The 18923-nt window shown below is 42.5% G+C and overlaps 1 protein-coding gene across 1 annotated transcript in view; it reads right to left on the minus strand.

The window, feature by feature from the left end:
* Positions 1 to 6301, minus strand: part of PAPPA (pappalysin 1) — a 177856-nt gene extending 171555 nt beyond the window's left edge. The window contains exon 1 of the mRNA XM_010212768.2: positions 5104 to 6301. Within this exon, the coding sequence (XP_010211070.1) occupies positions 5104 to 5500 (397 nt within the window). The 5' untranslated portion in view covers positions 5501 to 6301. The remainder of the gene's footprint in view (positions 1 to 5103) is intronic.
* Between the last annotated feature and the right edge of the window lie 12622 nt (positions 6302 to 18923).

The raw sequence follows: 18923 nt of genomic DNA on the forward strand, positions 1-18923 counted from the left end.
TTCTCCTTGCCCCCGCTGCCTAGGCCTTCCCTCTCCGCTTCTCCAGACATCTTCCCTGAATCCCTGTGGAGAGCCCCGTTCCAGGTCTCTCTGCAACACGGTCCCCTCAGCCTGCTTTCTGCTTCCTGCAGGCTTTTCTAACTAAAACATGGGCTAGCTTGAAATAAATCAGGCCTAAATGAAACCTGGAGAGGCCAACTCAGCCTGTGAAAAATCACAGTGCCTGCAGAATAGCCATATGTTATTTAGGAATCTAAATTTACCATCCCTCACACATAAAAAGTCTAACTTCCTTCTCTTTTATTACCACTTTATTGATTAGAACAGCCCACATGTAAGTGCTTAAAAAAAAAAAAAAAAGTTATCCTCGCTGTGTTGTTCTGACTCTAGTCTCTAGCTTTTTAAAGGAATGAGACAGATTGAAACTGAAAGCCTCAAGGAAAGAAAAATTCTTTTCCTCATTCTAGTTTCTGACTCTTGCCCCAGCTCCTACAGACTGAGGAAAATGAGACATTCCAATATGAATGTTTAGTAAGTGATGGGCTGTGTCCTATCCGCGCAGTGGCCTATTTGTCATGACTTACCCAGATTCGTAGTTATCAAGTGGCTGGTGATCTGAACCCTTCTGCAGGGACAATCAAACTCCATTGCTCCCGTGCTCTCCTACAACCTTTAGGAAGGCATATCAGAGCCTAGGCACCCCGAAAGACCATCAGTACCGGTGTCTGTACCCCTATCTCTTGCCATGTCGTTGTTGCCATGAAGAGATGCAGGCCACTGCACCACTCACAGCTGTGCAGCAGTTACTCTCCTCTCTACATCGTGCCCATCACCCCAGTATCTGGGCACACATGAGCCTGTAATAAACTGACAGAACTAGAAACTGCTACATTTGACTCAGTTGTTCTACTGTCTTTCATTTTCTTAAAGATCCAACCAAAAACTTCATACAGTTAAAAGATAACAAGCTACCAAAGAAGAGAAACTACCACATTATCTACCCAGCTCTTATTTTAATGCTAATAAATGTTGGTGTAAAATCCATATTAAGGAGTTCCTCAAGTTTCCAGGACACCTGCTAAGAGTCTTGGCTTCCTGGAACATGACCCAGCTCACTGATTCTGCTTGAACTGCATTAATTCAGTACTAGACTCAAAACCTACAGAAGGAAACTAAATGAACACCAAAACTAAATGCAAGTTCACAAACACTGTGAACAGACCTATGTAGTGTCATTTACATATCTTTATAATTGCCCAATTATTGGGCCCCTGACACAGACATTTCTCAGTCCGTTACATACAAGGGCTGTGGCTTTAAGTGAGCTCCACTCTGCTGATTTTGGCATTTCTTCCCCTTTGGATTCTGCTGCAGTTTTACGTTCACCAAGGACCTAAGCTGGGAAAACATAGGCACTCCCTTACATATGAAGCTTTATTAAGTTGGGATCGTGCTCTCTGTTGGCAGCCGGAGGAATAGAGAGAGGAGAATGAATCCGGGAGGCGAAAAAACAAAACAAAAACAAAACACAAATAACTTTCACTCCTCAGAGCAGGCACGCCTTCCTACTCCGCTCCCGCCGCCAATCATTCATCGCACTCCTCTCAGCTAGCAAAGAGTCAACATCTCATTTCTCTGAAAACATGAGCTATCCCGCTCCTGAGCCTTATAGGAGCAAACACACTGACAGGGACTCGGAAGGATCCTGTTTCTTAGGCTGGAATTGCGTTTCCACAGTAGAACTGAAATATCTTTGATTACAACAGAAGCAAGGTCAACGGTGCTTTCAAGCGTCTTATTTTGCACGGTGTGTGTATTATCTAACTCCACTACAGTCTGGACCTTAACCCCTTCCTGCACAGCTGGAGATGCATTTGAAGGCTCTAGCCTAGGAAGTGTGCAAACTTGCATGATTAATACCACGTGTACATGTGTGTATGTGCAAGAGGGATGTACTGTGCTGTGTGGTAGGTAGTGTTTGTCCAAGAACTGCGTGGCCCGGGGAGTGACCCAAGTACACGCCGCCTGAGAGCTGCCCACACAGTGTGAGTCACACCACGGGAGCTGCAGAAATTAAGTAGAGCTCAGATCCGAAAATGCTCCTGAGCTTTTGCATAACACAGATCAATGGGTCAGACTTCTTGTTTCCCAACAGCTTTCCCTGACAAATGCCAGAACAGATATCAGTGAAGTCAAGCAGGGCAGCAACAAAACCAGCGCCAAGCAGTGTGAAAATTGGCAGAACCTGGCACCAAGGACTGCCTATCATCAGAGACAGGGCATGGCCCAATGCAATGACGAACCCACTTAACAGCGCTGTAAAATTAGCCATTTATGAAAACAAATTGAATACTGCAGCAAAGGGTGACGTAAGGAGAGTTGGCTCCAGAGAGAAACAGAAACTCCTGTAGCCTAGAATAGTAGAAGAGTTCCTTTGAAACAAGGCTCAAACATAGAGGCTCGTAACTACTCAGATTCTACACGAGGTCTTTAAAGACAGTCTTCCCTTATAGGCAATGCTTTTGGCTCCAATCACTCACAACTAATACTTAGATGCCTGCAAGGAGGGACGGAAAGCTGCAGTCAGGAGAGGCAGAGGGCAGGATGGTAGAAAGTAGGTGAAGATACAGAAAGGACCCCAAATGAGGAGTTTTCCAGTCAATCCAGCCCCTGCCAGACCTTACAAACACACAATTTCCCACCTCACATCTGGGATGGAAGTTGGGAATAAACTCATTTCTCACACTGTCAGCAAATTTGACCCTGTCACTGCCCTGAATTTTAACAACAGAAGAGCTTTCGATTTCAGTGGGGTCCCACAGACGCAGCTTCAATGGCAGAGCAGGGCTCCTCAGTCTGTCACAGCCCCAAACAGTGAAAATGAGAAAGCCAAGTATTTTGGCAGTCAGAACCCTTGATTTCCTCATTGAGGGAAGCGTAATCTCTCCCTAAGCTTGCTGCAGGTCCTGGGAGGCTGCAGTGTGTGGAGGATACTCCAAGTGAGTTCTCTTGGACCCCTTCCAGGTGTTTACACACAGAGCCAAACCTGGCTCCTCTTCAAGAGTGTGTGTGGGGGGGGCGGGAAGGGAGCAGTTTAAAAATAAAATAAAATCAAAGAGTCCTCCAGAGCTGAGCAACAACGTTTACGGTGCTAAACTGGGCATTTATTTTCATTTTTAACAGTGGAATGTTATTTCCCTGCCTAAAATGGGTCAAGTGTTTTATAGAAGCAACAACTCAACCTCCCCATCCAATTAAAGCATTTTACTACAAATGATCTTTGTGCACATGTGTCTAGATTCCCTATTGTGTGAATAACAGGTATTTGTACAAAAGACAGACACAGCGTCTGAGGTGCTGGATTAAACATATAAAAAAATAAATGACCAAATGTGCTCAATGATAAGATCTATGCAAACTCAAACTCTGCGTTTCCTAACTTGAAGCAGAAGCAGTTGAGACCCGCTACTTGAGTTCAGACTGGGAAACAGAAGAGTGGAGCATGAGAAGGGAGGGGAAATAATGCAAGTAATACTCTACTATGAAATTCTCATCTATCTGTCCTTCTATAGGCAAAAGGAAGACCAACGCATGCCCAGCATCTCCTACCCACCCCGACAGCCACACACACCGCATCTGCCTCCGTGGAAGTGAGCAGAGTAGCTGGGACTGGGGCAAGTCAAGGGAACGTCCTGCTAAGTTCATCTGAGTTTTGTTTTCCTCAGGACAAAGCAACTTTCTCAGAGACAACAGTCCTGAAGGTCAAGGATGGGGTAGGAGTAAGAAAATAAAGGGCAGGGATGTGGCAGGGGAGGGCAGGAGAGCAGCACTCGCGGCTGCTCAGTGCGGTACCACCAGGACAAGCATCTGCTGCATTCTCGTAGGGAGCGACTCCAGTTTAAGGGAAAGGGGAAATCCTCCCTGTCTCTTTAAGGCATCCTAGGACATGGAAACTTTGTACTTTCAGGGAATCTCCTTGCCAAAAGAACTGTAAAACATGTCTTCCTCCCCCCCCCCTTCCCATCCGTTTCTCGTTTTGATTTGTTTTCCTTTTTTAAAGGGCATTTCCATTTTCTATGACTTCCTTCAGAGCAAAGATGGATGTGGCGTCATTTATAAGGGTTTGTAACCCTCCAAAAAGTATCCGATTTCATGACAACTTCACTGCACTTTATCACTAAAGCAGGGAGAGGGAGGAGGGCGGCGGGAGGGAGGGGGAGAGGGAGCGAACACGGGGGAGAAAGGAAGACCCAAATTCACAATGGGCTCATAAAATTTAAATAAGAAAAGTGCAATATTCTTCATTATTGCTCAGCTCAGACAGTTTAGCCTGGTAGCTGGTTTTAGTACTAAATGATTTTATAGAGCTATTTGACCTTACAATCATTTGTGCTACACTTGCCATTTCTAAGAGGAGACAAAAATACTCAACACATCCTCTAGCTGCAGTCTAGTCAGTGTCTAGCTGAGTGTCAAGGGGTTGGGAACTTTCTAAACTCATTTGATTCATTTGAGGTTTCACAATAGCCAAAAGTTCCTTTATAGCTTTTTGGAAACCACACGCTCACATAGCATCTAAAAAGGTAACAGTGAAATACACTGAAGAGCTAATAAAATGAGGGAAATCATATAGGGACCTTACACATGTATTTCTTTGCAGCCACACACTAGACAGGTTTCTTTACATGTCAGACATGCACACAAGCTACTTTTAAATGCTGTACTTACAGTTTTCCAATCTGAGGATTAGTTAAAAACCTACCGTAAGAACTCCCTTTCTCACTTGCATCTTAATCCATGCAAACAGAAATACTGAAACTACCTAGGATACTGCCATTTCCCTATGCAAAACTTTATGTAACTTTTTCTTTGAGCATTCGCTTTCAGACAGCTTGCCAAGCTCTGCTATTTCACCAAATATACCCATAATTAATGCCCTCGCATGTGTTTACACACGCAGCCGTGCACTTACGCGTGCTGCACCATACACACGTATATTTACATATACATAAACATACACTATACACACACACGCCTACAGCAGGCTGCTCTGCCGGCACCCGAGGCGTTAAAGGGATGCTACGGCTACAGCGAAGCACCTACCTGCAATGACAGCCGGAGATCTCTGTCCTCCCTCAGCTTTCAGCCACACTTGCAAAGTGAAGGCATCTCTGGGCAGCTCAATATCTGCTTTCAGCCGCAGCTGATCACCTTGTCCAGTGAAATAGAGCGCCCTGCTTGGGGCGAGGGACTCCTCTTGGTGCTGTGCCTCCCGCTGTTGCCTCCTGCGGGGGACATGCCCGGGCTCCCGAGCGGCAGTGGAGCGCCTTCCTCGGGCTAACCTGGTGGCACAGGTGCCCGGGGCAGCGGCGCGGAGCTGGCGGCTGTGCCTGGTGTCCCTTCTTGCCCTGCGGGAGCGCTCGTCCATCCCACATTCGGGTCCACTGGCTAGGGCTGTACAGAGAAGCGCGAGAGGCAGCAGCAAACTCCAGAGCTGCATTTCCAATCTTCCCCCCCCTTCTCCCCTGCAAATCCTCCCGATCTGCCAGCTTTGGGCTCCTCCTTGCCTTGACTTTCTTCTCTTGTTCACCCTTCTTGGTATTTGCTCTTTTTATAACCCTTCTCAGTTGCTTTTTCTTTTCTTTTTTTCTTTTTTCTTTCTTTCTTTTTCCTGCTTATAGATCTTTTTTTTCCCCCCTTGAAACAAATAAAAATAAAATAAATCAAAACTCCTTCTTGGTTGAAATGTATTTCTCTGCTCTTCCTCCTCTATCTGTCTTCTTCTCCTCTATTCCTCCACAGCTGGAATTCCTCTCTCTTCTTTTCTCTGCTGGATTTTCTTCCTTTTATTTTTTTTTTCTTAAAAAAAAAAAAAAGCACACACACAAAACAAAACAAAAAAAACAAAACACCCCCCCTCAGCTTTCTCCAAGACTCAGACCCACTGATTTCCCTCCCCCCAAAAGATGCTCTAATCTATTTATTTTTTTGGCCTCCTTTATAACATAAGCCACAACCCCCTCCTTCCCCCCAACCTCCCCCCTCCCTTCTTCTCCACAAAATGAAAGAAAAGAGAAAAAGCCCCTCAGAAGATGAGTAAACAAGAATATGCTAATCTACTCTAGGGTGCTCCACCTTCCCAATTGAATGATTCCCATTAAAACTGCAGGGATCATGACTAATCAATCAGCTTGAAGGAGCAGATAGCTCCAGAGGTTCAAACACTTTTGCTGTTTTCTTTTTCCCCCTTCTTTCCTTCTCTTCCTTTTTTCCTCCTTCCACTTTTCTCCTTATCTATTTATTAAAAGACAATTAGCATGAATGGATCACTGTGATAAAATCCTGCACCCCTTTTTGCAATCTCCCCAGCTTTCCTTCTCAGTCCAGTCCAAAACACACATTCCTATTTTTTTCTTGGCAAAAGAGAAAGCTATTTCTCCTCTCAGACTCCCCGTTGCACTTTGCTGGTAAACCTTATGCTCCTCTGCAGCACATAAAGAGTCTTGAAACTTGAGTCTCAGATATTGTTTTAATTGCTTGCTTTCTTTCTCTCTTTTTCACTCTTTCTTTTTCCAATTCTTTCTTTTCCTCTTATTTTTTTTAAAGTTATGCAATCAGCCAGGCTCCCCCTTTTGTGGTCCCCCTCAGTGCAGTTGTGTGCAGCTAATCCAAATGTTGCATCAAAGGTCCCCATCGAATCATCAGGAGCTACAAGGAGAGAAGCTTTTTGAAGAGCATTTGTCTTCCAGAAGCTGTAGCAAAAAAGCAGGATTTGGCTTCTGAGTGCTTCCAAAGTCTCCTGCCTTTTTTTTTTCTTTTGAAATAATAATAATAAAAAATTGTTAATTTTATTGGTGGATTGAGGCAAAAAATCCTCTCTCAATATTGCTAATTTCTCAGTCTGAGGAATTCAGCTCTCCTGGTTCCTTGGCTCAGTTGTAGCCACAGGTAAGATTCTGGCTGCTTGCTGGTTTGTAGATCTCTGTTTCTGAGCTGGGACGTTTCTTCCCCCCCCCCCCCCCCCTTTTTTTTTTCCCTTAATTTTTTTTTTCACTCTTGAAAGATCTCAAAAGCTCCCCCTGATGGCAACAAAAAGGATTTTTCTAAGTACTTAATAAATGGAAATGACTTAGCAGTAGCACACTCTGAATCTACTGGCCACGATTCCATTCACAAGAAGTCCAGCAGAACCAGGCTGAATCACACCCAGCTCATTCACAAACCCAGTCACTCGCATCAGTCTCTTCTCATATTTAGCAGTCTCATTTTGTACTTTCCCACAAACTTTTACCAGCAGTCACTGAAAAGAGAGTTCTCCCAAGTTTATAATTTTACTGCTTCTGCAGATTACCCTATTAATATAATGAGCTTGCTACAGCTACCGAAACTTAAAAAATACTTGGAAAAAAGTCAATGAAAGTAATTTTTCAACCAGAAAGAGCTCTTCCTATTTGAAAGGTGTCTGAGTGTTAATTTTTACCTCCTAATGTGCAGTCATTCAATTGTGTACATTTACTATTTGATTTTCAGAGCTGTGGAATATATCCATGATGCCCCACAGAAATCAATAAGAATTACAGCTCATAAGCCCCTCTCTAATCACACAAACCCTCCCTCCATAATAGCTCTACCTGCAATAAAAATACAACATACTGGTGACATATACAGAACTTCTAAAAGCTCTCAAAGTGAGGAAGCTTCTCAATAATTATGAGAAAACTGTTAGCAAGCGAACTGTACCATGCTCTAAACCCACACAAATGTCCTGAAGAATGCAAAGACACTTACACACATGTGTTTGCTGTGCAGGAATAGTTTAACATCACTGCGTATGCACTCTCTTAGTATAACTTAACACATAGAGGACAACCTTAACCAAACAGGAATTCAAAAATTTAAAATGAACCTGCTCAACTTCAAATAATACAAAAAACTAATCCAATAAAATTTTTGATGCCTGGGACAGCACTTTGTCCACTTGAAAAATCAGTCGCTTAAAATCCATGGGAATTTTGCCCTTGTGGAGTCTGGAAGAGGAGGATATTTAACTTAAATAGTGCAGTTTCCTATTTTTCTAATGGAAAAAGCTCATTCTGTGAAATCAAAATATTTCTCAGGACATAATGGTATGGTTGATATCATCAATAATAATCATTGAAACATTTCAATTTGATGGAACTGTAGCATTTTCTTTTGAGCATATTTGACCTTTTATCTTTTAAAATACCAACAGTAAAGACGAATTTCCGTAACCAAAATGCAACACTTCAATATGTTGGCTTGCAACTTCAGTAACAAATTCTGTGGAATTCTGGCTACAAAGGAGAAGTCCAAATCTCACCTTTCTGTTCTGATTGTAGACATACAAAAATACAAAAAGATGGAATTTACTTCTAGAACACAAATTGCATGTTCTATCATTTTATTGATAAGACACAGCAAAAAGAAAATGTAACATATAAACTCTTGAGTCCTGAGTGATAACGAACCAAGAGTAGAGGAAAGATGTGATTTTAGAAAAAAAGTGAGTAAAGATGGGATTCCTTCAGCCTATGGGTCAGATCTCACTTCCCTGACAACAGATGAAATTCTACCCTGCACAGATGGACATTAACTCTCTGCTTGAGCCAGTACTTCAGTGATGTACGGGCTTTCTGGCAGGGGGTTTTCTGCCCAAGGAGAATAACCCTCCTGTTGAACTCAAGTGGAGTAGTCTCCTAAGTAAAGGGAGCAGGATATTGTCCTGCATCTAGAGATATTTTTGCAAGGAAAAAAAAAAAAAAAACCTAGATACATATTTAGAGACAAGAATTAAAATAGATATTTATGATATTATGCCAAGAAATAGTATTGAGATACATGTTGCATGCAGTCATTATAAGTAGAAATACTCAGCAGGAATCTTAGCTGAAGCTGCCAATAACTCCCAGGTTTAAGACTAGAGCTGACTGAATAAATCATAACAAATAATGGTTTTGTCAAATTTTGACTTTTTTTTTCTTCTATTTGCAAGCAGACTACAAAGCCTCTCAAATGTGTTTGAAATTATATGCCCACTCCTTTCTTATATGTAGTATTTCTCCAAGGCTAATTAGCACAGAATTTATTGTAAATGTACACAACTTCACATTTGTTCCGTGTTAATTTGGCGAGGAAGACACACAGCATTATTTTTTGTTGCCTGCAGATTTGAGTTTAATCACTCATGATATAGTAACATTACTAACTTCATATATGATGGTAGATTCCACAGTTTGAAATTTTCTTTACGAAAAACATAACGTTGTATCTTTGAATTACTCATGTGAAGGTCGATTAAAACCAATGTTTCTTGAAAGTTAAACTAAAAAGTCTGCCAATTACGACTGAACTGAGGCCCTACTATCCTGAGTAAGTATTTGTACATATTTGTCCTCACTGCGCAACTCCATTAATCACAGCAGAGACTTGTATGATTTTTACCCCTCACCAATTCTCCAGTCAAGTCTGTCTGAACTTGGCCCGAGTTGAAGATCACTGAACACGCAATCTAACAGCTCGTGTGTTCAGAATCAGACAGGACCCAGACATCAGATTTTAATGCAATGTGTTGGATTCAAGGAATATTTTATGTAATCAACAATGGTATGATAGGAATCACGCTGCCTCCACAGAAGAGTGAAGGATGAAATCCAAAAAGCTGAGAATAGATTCAAACCAAAAGGGATTTTGGCATTCCAGATTGTGAAGCCCATAAAAAGCAATGTCTCTTAGAAGACAGTTCCATGCATTTGGCGTCCAAACAACGGGACAGAAGTGGCGTGGTGTGCAATGTGGCTATCCTTTGTAGAACATGAAAATGCAGAAGTATTAATAACCAAAAAATTTAACAAGAAAAAAGTCAAACATTTCCAATCCTGGAAAAGTTTTAACAGAAGGCCTGACTTGGACTCAATGTTATTTTGACAATTCTTTTTAATATTTTCTGTTCTTCATCCTCATAATATTTATGCACAGGACTTATGCTGCCTCAGTTATTACACCCCATGCTTATAAAAATTTTGCTTTTAAGGTGCCTCTGCTCTCTCCCACCTATGTATTCATAATACCATGTAACTATGTTAACTTGAGTAGAAATCAAAACACTGCTACTACATCTTCTTAATTCGTATATAAGAGACTCTTCTATTGCTATTACCCCAATTGTTCCATATGTGAAATACACGTTACTTTACATCAGTAAAACAGCTTCATGTCAATTTGAAATACACCTTCTAATCCAGAAAAGTTTACTGAACAATTAAGAGCTGCAGTAAATGACAATCAACACTACATATATATAACTGATGGCTTTATAAAGGTATCAGTGATTTTATAATGTAATTTGCAGTCAGCGGCTATAAAGTCCTACTTAAAACTGGCATATCATTCTTTTTTGCCCTGCAGAGAGCTGTATTTCCTAACAATACTCATGTCTGTTTGCTTGGAATTCAGTTACTTTATCCTTCAAATTTCCCCCATGAAATATCATATTTCTAGAAAAGTTACATATTCTTTGTATTTTTTCACTGCATTCTTGAAATACATTCCTGGGGGTAGGGTAATAATTTCTATTCTGCAACACTTTGGTAAGAGCAAAAAGACATGCCACTCGCTGTAGATGATGTAAACAACAAGACACATTTTTTTCTCTTTAATTAAATCATGTAAAATCTGATTAACTCCACTTATATCAGTTAGACCATTCTGATTTCAATTATATACTGTAATTTCAATTGAGATAGAGTGTTCGAGATAGACCACACAGGTGAAATCCTGGTTCAGGTGAGGAGAAAGGCAAAACCTCCATGGAGCTCAACCACGCAGTGCCCAGTCCCCTCTTGCAGGCCGTGTCCACCAAGACGCATGCGCAGTGTCCCTGTCTGCAACACTTACATGGGCAGCCCCAGCGAGGCTGCTGGGCTGACTAGGAGGCCTGGTCCTCCCCCATCTCACTTTGGCAGGGCCATATCCACACTTGGGAGCAAGGCATATGCAGCTTCCTAAACCAGCAGACTGATGGGGGCAGCAAAATCACAGCCTAAAACAGAAGAAATGGAGAGGAGGAAGGACCTCCTGGGTCTCACAGAGCACCCACAGCACCAGGCCCAGCCGGCCCCACGTCCCTGTGGTAGCAGAGGGGCTCCCCCACTCACCCTTGCCGGGGAGCAAGCTCCCCAGCACCCCACACTGCATTGCCCCACTCCTGAAAACTCACTCCAAATGCCCCTTCCAGAGGGAAATGCCAAGGAGGCAGAGGGGGCCCAGCAACATGGAGGGCAGAGGAGTCCTCCCTGTGCCCATCGTTGCTCCTCCTCGTGGAGCAAGCAGCACAGCATGGCCCAGCACCCCATGGGGCCCATGCCTGCAAGGGGCAACCCTTTCCTTATCTTGCACAGAAATCAATCATTTAACAATAAGACGTCTATATAAAAACCTTTGGAGCACACCTTGGTTGATGTGAACTGTCACCATCGCGCTGACCTTGAGGGAGCTACGGCCCTTCACACCAGCCTCTCCCCCAAATCTGGTTTGCACTGAGAACAAAGCACACACCAAGGATTTAGTTACAGCTTTATTCCCAACTGATTTGTTGCACAGGATTAAAACCCCAAACAAAAGCACAAATATTCTTTGCCTCACTTTTCCATCTCATTTAAGGAGACTAATAGCATGTGCCTGTCTCACAGGAGTAGTGTATATTTTAAAGGCCTGTTTGCCCAAAGATTTAAGATCTTCAGTTGAAACTGGAATGCTGAAATACGGAAGTGCAGAACATTATTTTGATCACTTCTTAACTTTTTGCCTAATGAGGAATTTCTGAGGGCCCATGAAGAGGTGAATCAGATGCTGCTCTTGAAAAAAACAGGTGACACTCAGGAAAGTAAATGAGTAGAGACAGTGATGTTCCAGCACGTGAGACACGTTCCCGAACCACCTCATCTGAAGGTTATACATCCTGGACTGCTTCTGGCTTTGGGTCAAATGCTGGGGAAAGAGACTGGGAAAAAAATATTCTGCCTGGAAATATGTTTACTTTATCAGGATAATTTGAGTTTCCATGAGTTTCTGAGGGGACATGCTTGGGAAGGAAAGAGGAGAACAAAACAGGCAGTCAGGTGATAAGTAAGGGAGAAACTCCATGCGATTTGCATCTCTGAAATACCGGCTAGTTGGGTTTTGAGCTACAGAAGAACAGGTTGGATATCCTAGAGAAGAACAGAACAAGGCAATTGCTTTATTCACTGTCTGATGACTTACAGGCTGTTCAGGCTGCCTTATGTGCAGCATCTCGTCTTCACTGAGCAGCCTTAAACCCCACAGTGAAGTATCTATAACAACCCACGGGCCCCTGAGCACACATCGAGGCCAGCTGGAGCTGAGTTCCTCTCAAAGTGAGGTCCAGGACCCACAGGAGCACCCAGGCTCCAAAACCAGAGACACAAACCAAATCAGGACAAAAAAAAAGGAGAGGAGAAGCAGCCATTTCACCAAACCAAAGACTTATCAGACAGCACAGGACAGTCAAACAACGGGAAGATGGAAAAGACAGGGGGCTTGGTTGTTACACAGGGCTCTCTCGGATTTGTAAACACATGGTACATTAGCAGATATGCTCCATCCAAATGGGCACGTATCCACAACACAAAACACACCGCCGCAGTTGCTGCTAATTAGTCACCATCCCATTGGCAAGGCTCAACACAGAGGTCAAGGACTGGGAGAGCCTGGAGCCTGAACTATCCGCTTAGACCTACTAATGTTTTCTGCACAAGATAAATAGTGCACAGTGCTGCAGAGAGGTTGGAAGGCCGACTGCATTGGGAAGGCACACAGGGCCTTTGCTAGTTGTATACCTGTTCTGAAGACACATGGAGAGCATCAGTCTTCCAGTGCTCTGTTCTGACACCATCCTCCAGCAACGCATCACTTTGAAAGCACTAAAAAGAGAGGTCATTATCAGCTGTCCTGGAGAACAGCCCGGAGAAGGAATCTAGTGGAAGTGGTGGAGCTCTCTCCAAGCTCTGGGATGCCCATGGCATCAGTTTCTAGTGGAGGAGTGTAGCCAGAAGGTGAAGGACAGAGAAATGGACTCTCAGCCACCCACAAGGGGAATCAGGATATTGTAGCACTGCATTAGACAAGTCACACAAGCAGTGCGGAAAGCTGGAAGGAAAGTGCAGTGCTGGCACCTAAGTACTCACGGGATCAGACAAGGAGGAGGACCTGGACAGACACAAGAGAATATATAGCTCAGGGGGAAAGTAGAAAATTCAAACAGATAGCAAGACATATTCAAAGGCACCTTCTAGAAGCAAGTTAAACATACCTAAAGGGTTTTCCTAAACCAAATTTTGACTCAGTTGTCAGTATTAACGGGATTAACAAGATAAACCTGTTGTATCTTGCAATTGAAGAACATAAACAAGCAAATGATAAACAAATTGATCAGGAGAAAGATACCGTGAGTCATTCGCCAGGAAGAAAACCAAAAGACAGCATTCAGAGGAAACACTTCTCTGTATTTCAGAGCTTTTCTCAGCAATACGGGATTTCCCCTTTCTGCTTTCATTTGAATGGCATTTGAAAAACACAGCTGCAAAGCCCCATACCTTGTGTGGATACAAAGGTATGGAGCCAAATGGGGAACCCTTCCATGCAGACTGTCACTGCCTTCAGGGCAGATCCGAATCCAGCAGCTCCTCCTGCTGTTACAGCACACAGGGCCCAACCTAAGCCCTTCATTTTGTGATTCTATGACTAAAATGTTCCCAAATTTCAACCAGCCTCAGATCCTCATCTGGATTTGAGTGTTTTACATCATCTGTACAACAACAGTCAAAGACCAACTTCTGTCCCAAGCTGACATCAGAGGCTTCATCAGTCCAACCCCAATATACCAGGCATCTGAACAACCTCTGCCAAAGTGGGGATTCAGTCCTGGAGCTCAGAGCAAGGCAGAGAAGATCTGGCACCATCAAGTAAGGTCATTATCTGACTGCCTGGAAGGGACACCCAGTCTTTGCAGTCATGTGCTTTGCTCAAGAATCTGCAAAGTCCCATGACTTCATCTGTCATCCCCTTGTACCTGAAGAAAGCACACAGGAGTCCTCCCTCGCAGATCCCAACCTCCCCCACGCCAGACTTGCATCCCAGATGCTGCTGCTTCCTATTGCCCCTTCTTCCCTCTTCCCTGCTCCCAGCCTAAATACGCTGCCATCAGAATCCACTGAAATTAATTGATTTGTCAAAAGAAAGTTCAGGCAAGGATGTATTAAACAAAAACATTCCACTCATACCTCCCAGGCTTCTCAGTGGAACTGAGATTCCTCAAATACAATAAAAAAAAGCAAAACAATGAAAAACAAAATGGGAAGGGGAAAAGAAGAACAGAAAGGGAGGAAACAGAAGACACAGAGATGAAAAGGAGAAGGAAAAAAAAACAAACCAAACCAAAAAGACTTAACAACAAAACCCAGATAAACAGGAGGGCACGGACCTCGGTAAAATCTGCAGGTTGAATTTCTTTATTCTGTTAGGAACTTGGCACCGATGGCTTTCTGTGATATGTCACTGCTTGAAATGAATACAATATAGCAAGCATTATAGGAAACTATTGCCATATGTGAGAGTGGTGGCAGCCTGTGCTTTCCCCGCCACCCCCTATTGGTTTCGTCTGCACTAAAGCTGCGTTTAAGCTAGTGAAATCCATGTCTATCTGTCTTAATGTATAAATACATTTTCAGCCAAGACCCACCACTGTCTGCACTTGTACAGCAACCCTCCATCGGAACGTCTAGGCACAGTTTTGACTTCATCTCCAGTTCATTGTTAATGCATTTAACAGGATTTTCAAAAATCCTCTTTGCTCTCGGAGGTGATACCCTGTTCTTCAGCGACATGCAGCAGATCTCACTGGTGCAACACAGCTCACTATGGATAGCGAAGCCCTGTTTGCCCACGAGATTAGAAGGGCAAAAAAACACCATAGGGACACTAATAAAGGCTACAGAGAACTGGATCTGAGAAAAGTAAAGCCTTGTTTGTACTGGAGGATATTTCACATATCCTTGGGTAAAACTGCTTGCTATCATACGAGCACATCTGTGTATAGAATTGGACACTCTAGATGGGCTAGACTGTTGAAATGTGTTACCTGCAGTAGTGGCAATTCAGTTTTCCCTCTTCAACAGGTAATTAAAGCAAGGAATATGTGAATGATTTGGCATAAAAATCTCAAGAGAATAAAAAAATCCCTCAGAAGGCAAAAGCTAGAATTGAAATATCAAAATTTTTCCTATAGCAAAACAATAGGGTCTTCATTCCTTTGCCACCATTGCTTCAAAACAGAAGGAAAGGTTTATCACATGAAAACCAAAAGAAAACACGGAAATATCCTCTAAAGCTAAACGGAGACAGACCCAAAATTCTGTATGAATTCATTAATATTCTTCGAAAATATTTAAATGTACAGACTTCAATTTTCCAAAGTAAATTCCTATAGTGTAATACAAATCTCATTGACTTCCATAATTTAAGGTATTTAGTCAAAAAGGTATTCTTTGCTATTAAATGCTACAAAAGTTTTCCAGAAATGCTTACAATTCTTTCTAGGACACCAAAATCTTTTTAGTTTAGGCATTACTAAAATGTTTGGACTGATTTGTATTTGATCAGACTTGAGAGATCAGAACAGTGCTATGAATAGTTACCATGAAAAACAGGACTTCTTTTTGCCTGCAAATGAAATCAGCTTTGCTAGGAGCCTTCCCAATATTTCAGTCCTTAAAATACAGTATGTTGCAAAACAGTGCATGATTCCCAGCAAATAATGTATGGCCAAGTTTTAAGAGAGAAAAAAAAAAAAAACTGTACTTGGAGTTCAGAGTAATTACTTCATGGGGAACATGGGGAGCTCTTTTGCTAAAGGTGAGTGGAGTGATAAGCTCCATTCATAGAAAAGAATTGTTAAGTTGGGACAAATTACCAAAACCAAAAGCCATATCAGTAATTTGGTGCCTAACTTTCCAATTATTTCAGTGGAAATGCAGAGCTTGCTGTATCTCTTCCGACCTCGTCAGATATGGGCAAGGTCATGATGTTTATCTGATTACTTTTGATTGCCTTCTGTTCCATGATTCGTTGGTGGGCATCATGATCTTCCAAGATGAGCCTTCATTTCTCAAAACCTTACCTGTAATCCCAAAGACAGCAGCACCGGGCTGGGCCCAGATGGACTAGATAGGCGACAGCAAAGGTCCTGGGACCAAGGTGAAGCAGGTAGAAGCTTGTGCTGACGTGCACCATACAAGTCTAAACGTCCATCCTTCTACATCTAGCATGTTTTGCCAACATTAAATCCACTGAAACTAAAATCAGAAAAACACAGTTAAAATGAAGTAGATTATCCGGTTCAGAAAATCCTACATCCTATATAGGGTTTTTGTTTCCTAGTTCCTTGGACTTATTTTTTATATTGCTGATTCTAACAATGGCACCAAATTAAGAGAGAGAAGGAAAAAAAAATAGAAGAAAAACATTCCCCATTTGTTTAGATTGGGTCACATAGTGAAGCTAGGTTTTAATTTTGTGCAAAGATTGGCTTTAAGAAGAAACACATTTCTGGAATTGTTAACTTACAGCATGGTGCAGCTTTCAGGATACAACGCCAATTCCCTCCACCCTGCCTCCCCCCAATGTCAGTGTCTCTTTAATTATTTTTTAGATGATTTTTCCTTGTTCTCAGCTAATGGGTAACAGATCACATCCCAAATCATTCTACACCCTTATTTATTCAGCATAGGAGCCCTTCTCTACACATTGTCAATGGGTTTAAAAACAGAGACAAAAAGTTTTCAGAGTTGACACCTAAAGGCAGCAGCTGCTGAGCTCAGGTTGAACAGATCCTGTGTGCAGCCCAGGACTCCCAGTTTCAGCTGTCGCTTCTCATGAAGCTCAGGATGCTCATACAGCTACAGACCTGTTTGCCTTTCTCTGTTCCCTCCCTATCTCCACTCCCCTGAATTAAACCCCGAGAGAGGTCCCAGAAACTACAGGTACTGCTTCAATGGACTTTCAAAATGTACAGGATAAATAACTTGTGCCATTTAAGGGGTTCTTGATGAGTAAAGATTACTGAATGTGTGAGAAATCACAGATACCCCTGAGTCATTCTCAGCCAGAAAAGCTCATGAACTCCCTGAACAAGCTGTTTTAAGGGATACAAGGAGCAGACGTCCCTGGCAGGAGTCTCTGCAGGGAACTGGCTGGGAAGCTGCATCTGGAAGCTCTCCACTACTCCGGTACCTCTTCAGAGGTCCTCTTGCTCTTCAGAAGCCACCGCAAGAGCAACATGTTGTCTTGAGGGTCCTCAGAGCTGCTCCCATCGTGGCCTTCAAAACAAGCAAGATGGCCAGAAATGGTGTACGAGCTCAACTGCTACATGCTGGGGTCTTCTTGCTGAAGGAACTCGTGCTTTTTTCTAATGACAGTTCTTCCCAAAAGGGTTGCTGAAGCCAGCCTGCTTTTTGTTCTCAGTAATCACTTTACCAATATTTCAAAGGCATTATGTAACTGAAACAGTGTAAAGTTACTGCTACCGACATTGTCAATAAATCATTAACATTTCTTAACAGGAACAGCATAACAGTTCATGTCATGGCTGTCTCATTCACTTTCAAATCAAAGCTTTCAAATTAAATATTCATTTAATATTAAAATATTAATGCCGTCCCACTGTTTCTGTAACAAATATTAATTTCTTATGGCATTTCCAGGCAAATGCATATATTAAAAACATTGTCTCCCACAGGAGGTCCCTCAGCTTTTCCTTTCCCTCTTCCAGCATTATCCTCCTATCAGGCCAGAAGAGTTTGAATGGAAAACAAGGAGGGGCTGCCTGATGGAGGGGAACAAGGTAGGTAATTTAATTGAAAGTGTACCCCATTCCTCCCCTCCCACATAGTTTCCCCACCCTTAGATCAGACTATCGAAGGCTGCCATTACATCTCCCGCCTACAGAGTGAGTCATTCATATATTCAGCAATTCCTGTTGGAAATAAAACAGTGAATGTCTCTGTCACCAGAGCCCATTAGAGAAATTAAACTTTGCAAATCATCAAGGAGGGGCGAGATTTAAAGTCTTTCAAGGTGCACTCCTGGTCTCTTTGGTCTCAGTAGAAGTGGAATTGATTTGACAATAAGCTTTTACAGCCCTCATGTCTAAGGTACGCAGCATACACATACCCAGCATAGGAAGCAGGCCAGAGGGATAGACTACTTCTCTTTGGGATTTTTTTTTCAGTGGTTCATCTCAGGCAAAAAGACCCTGAAGTTTGCAGTGATGTTCCTGGTTGACATCTAACAGTTACACAAAAAACCCTTCCCTTCTTCACCATTGGCTCCAGCAAGACGTCCTCACATGGAGAGGCAGCACGCAGCAAGTTGAGGCACAGCTGCAAGCTGGGAAGGAACCTGCAAAGCTCTAAGTAAAGTTTTGGTATTTTGAGGATTTCTCTTTATAGGAAACTCAGATTGGGAAGATCCAGAAGAAAGGCTGGGGTTACTTGCTGGTAAATGGCAAAGCTATAACCCCCTTCAGAAAGGCTAATTTTCTAGCCATTTTACTATAATTATTTCTGTTGCTTGCAGCTTCCTCATCCCTCCTCCTGGGACCATTAATTCTAAGTTACTTTTCTTCCTACTGTGGAATAAAGCTCTTCAGCCTTAAGGCTCTTTGGTCGTTTCTCTCACTATTTTCATCTCCACTCATGAATCATTCTGTGCTTTTGTTTTTGTTTTTTTCCCTCCCTCAAAGTACCTTGTCCGTATAAAATTAATTCACTTGTCCAGGGGAACGAAAGTTATTCCTTATCTCAATATATCAATAAGAGCAGTCCTCTCTA

Source organism: Tinamus guttatus, unplaced genomic scaffold (genome assembly GCF_059628265.1).
Source record: "Tinamus guttatus ecotype Peru unplaced genomic scaffold, ASM5962826v1 Tinamus_guttatus_pri_ptg000297l, whole genome shotgun sequence".
Taxonomy (NCBI): Eukaryota; Metazoa; Chordata; class Aves; order Tinamiformes; family Tinamidae; genus Tinamus; species Tinamus guttatus.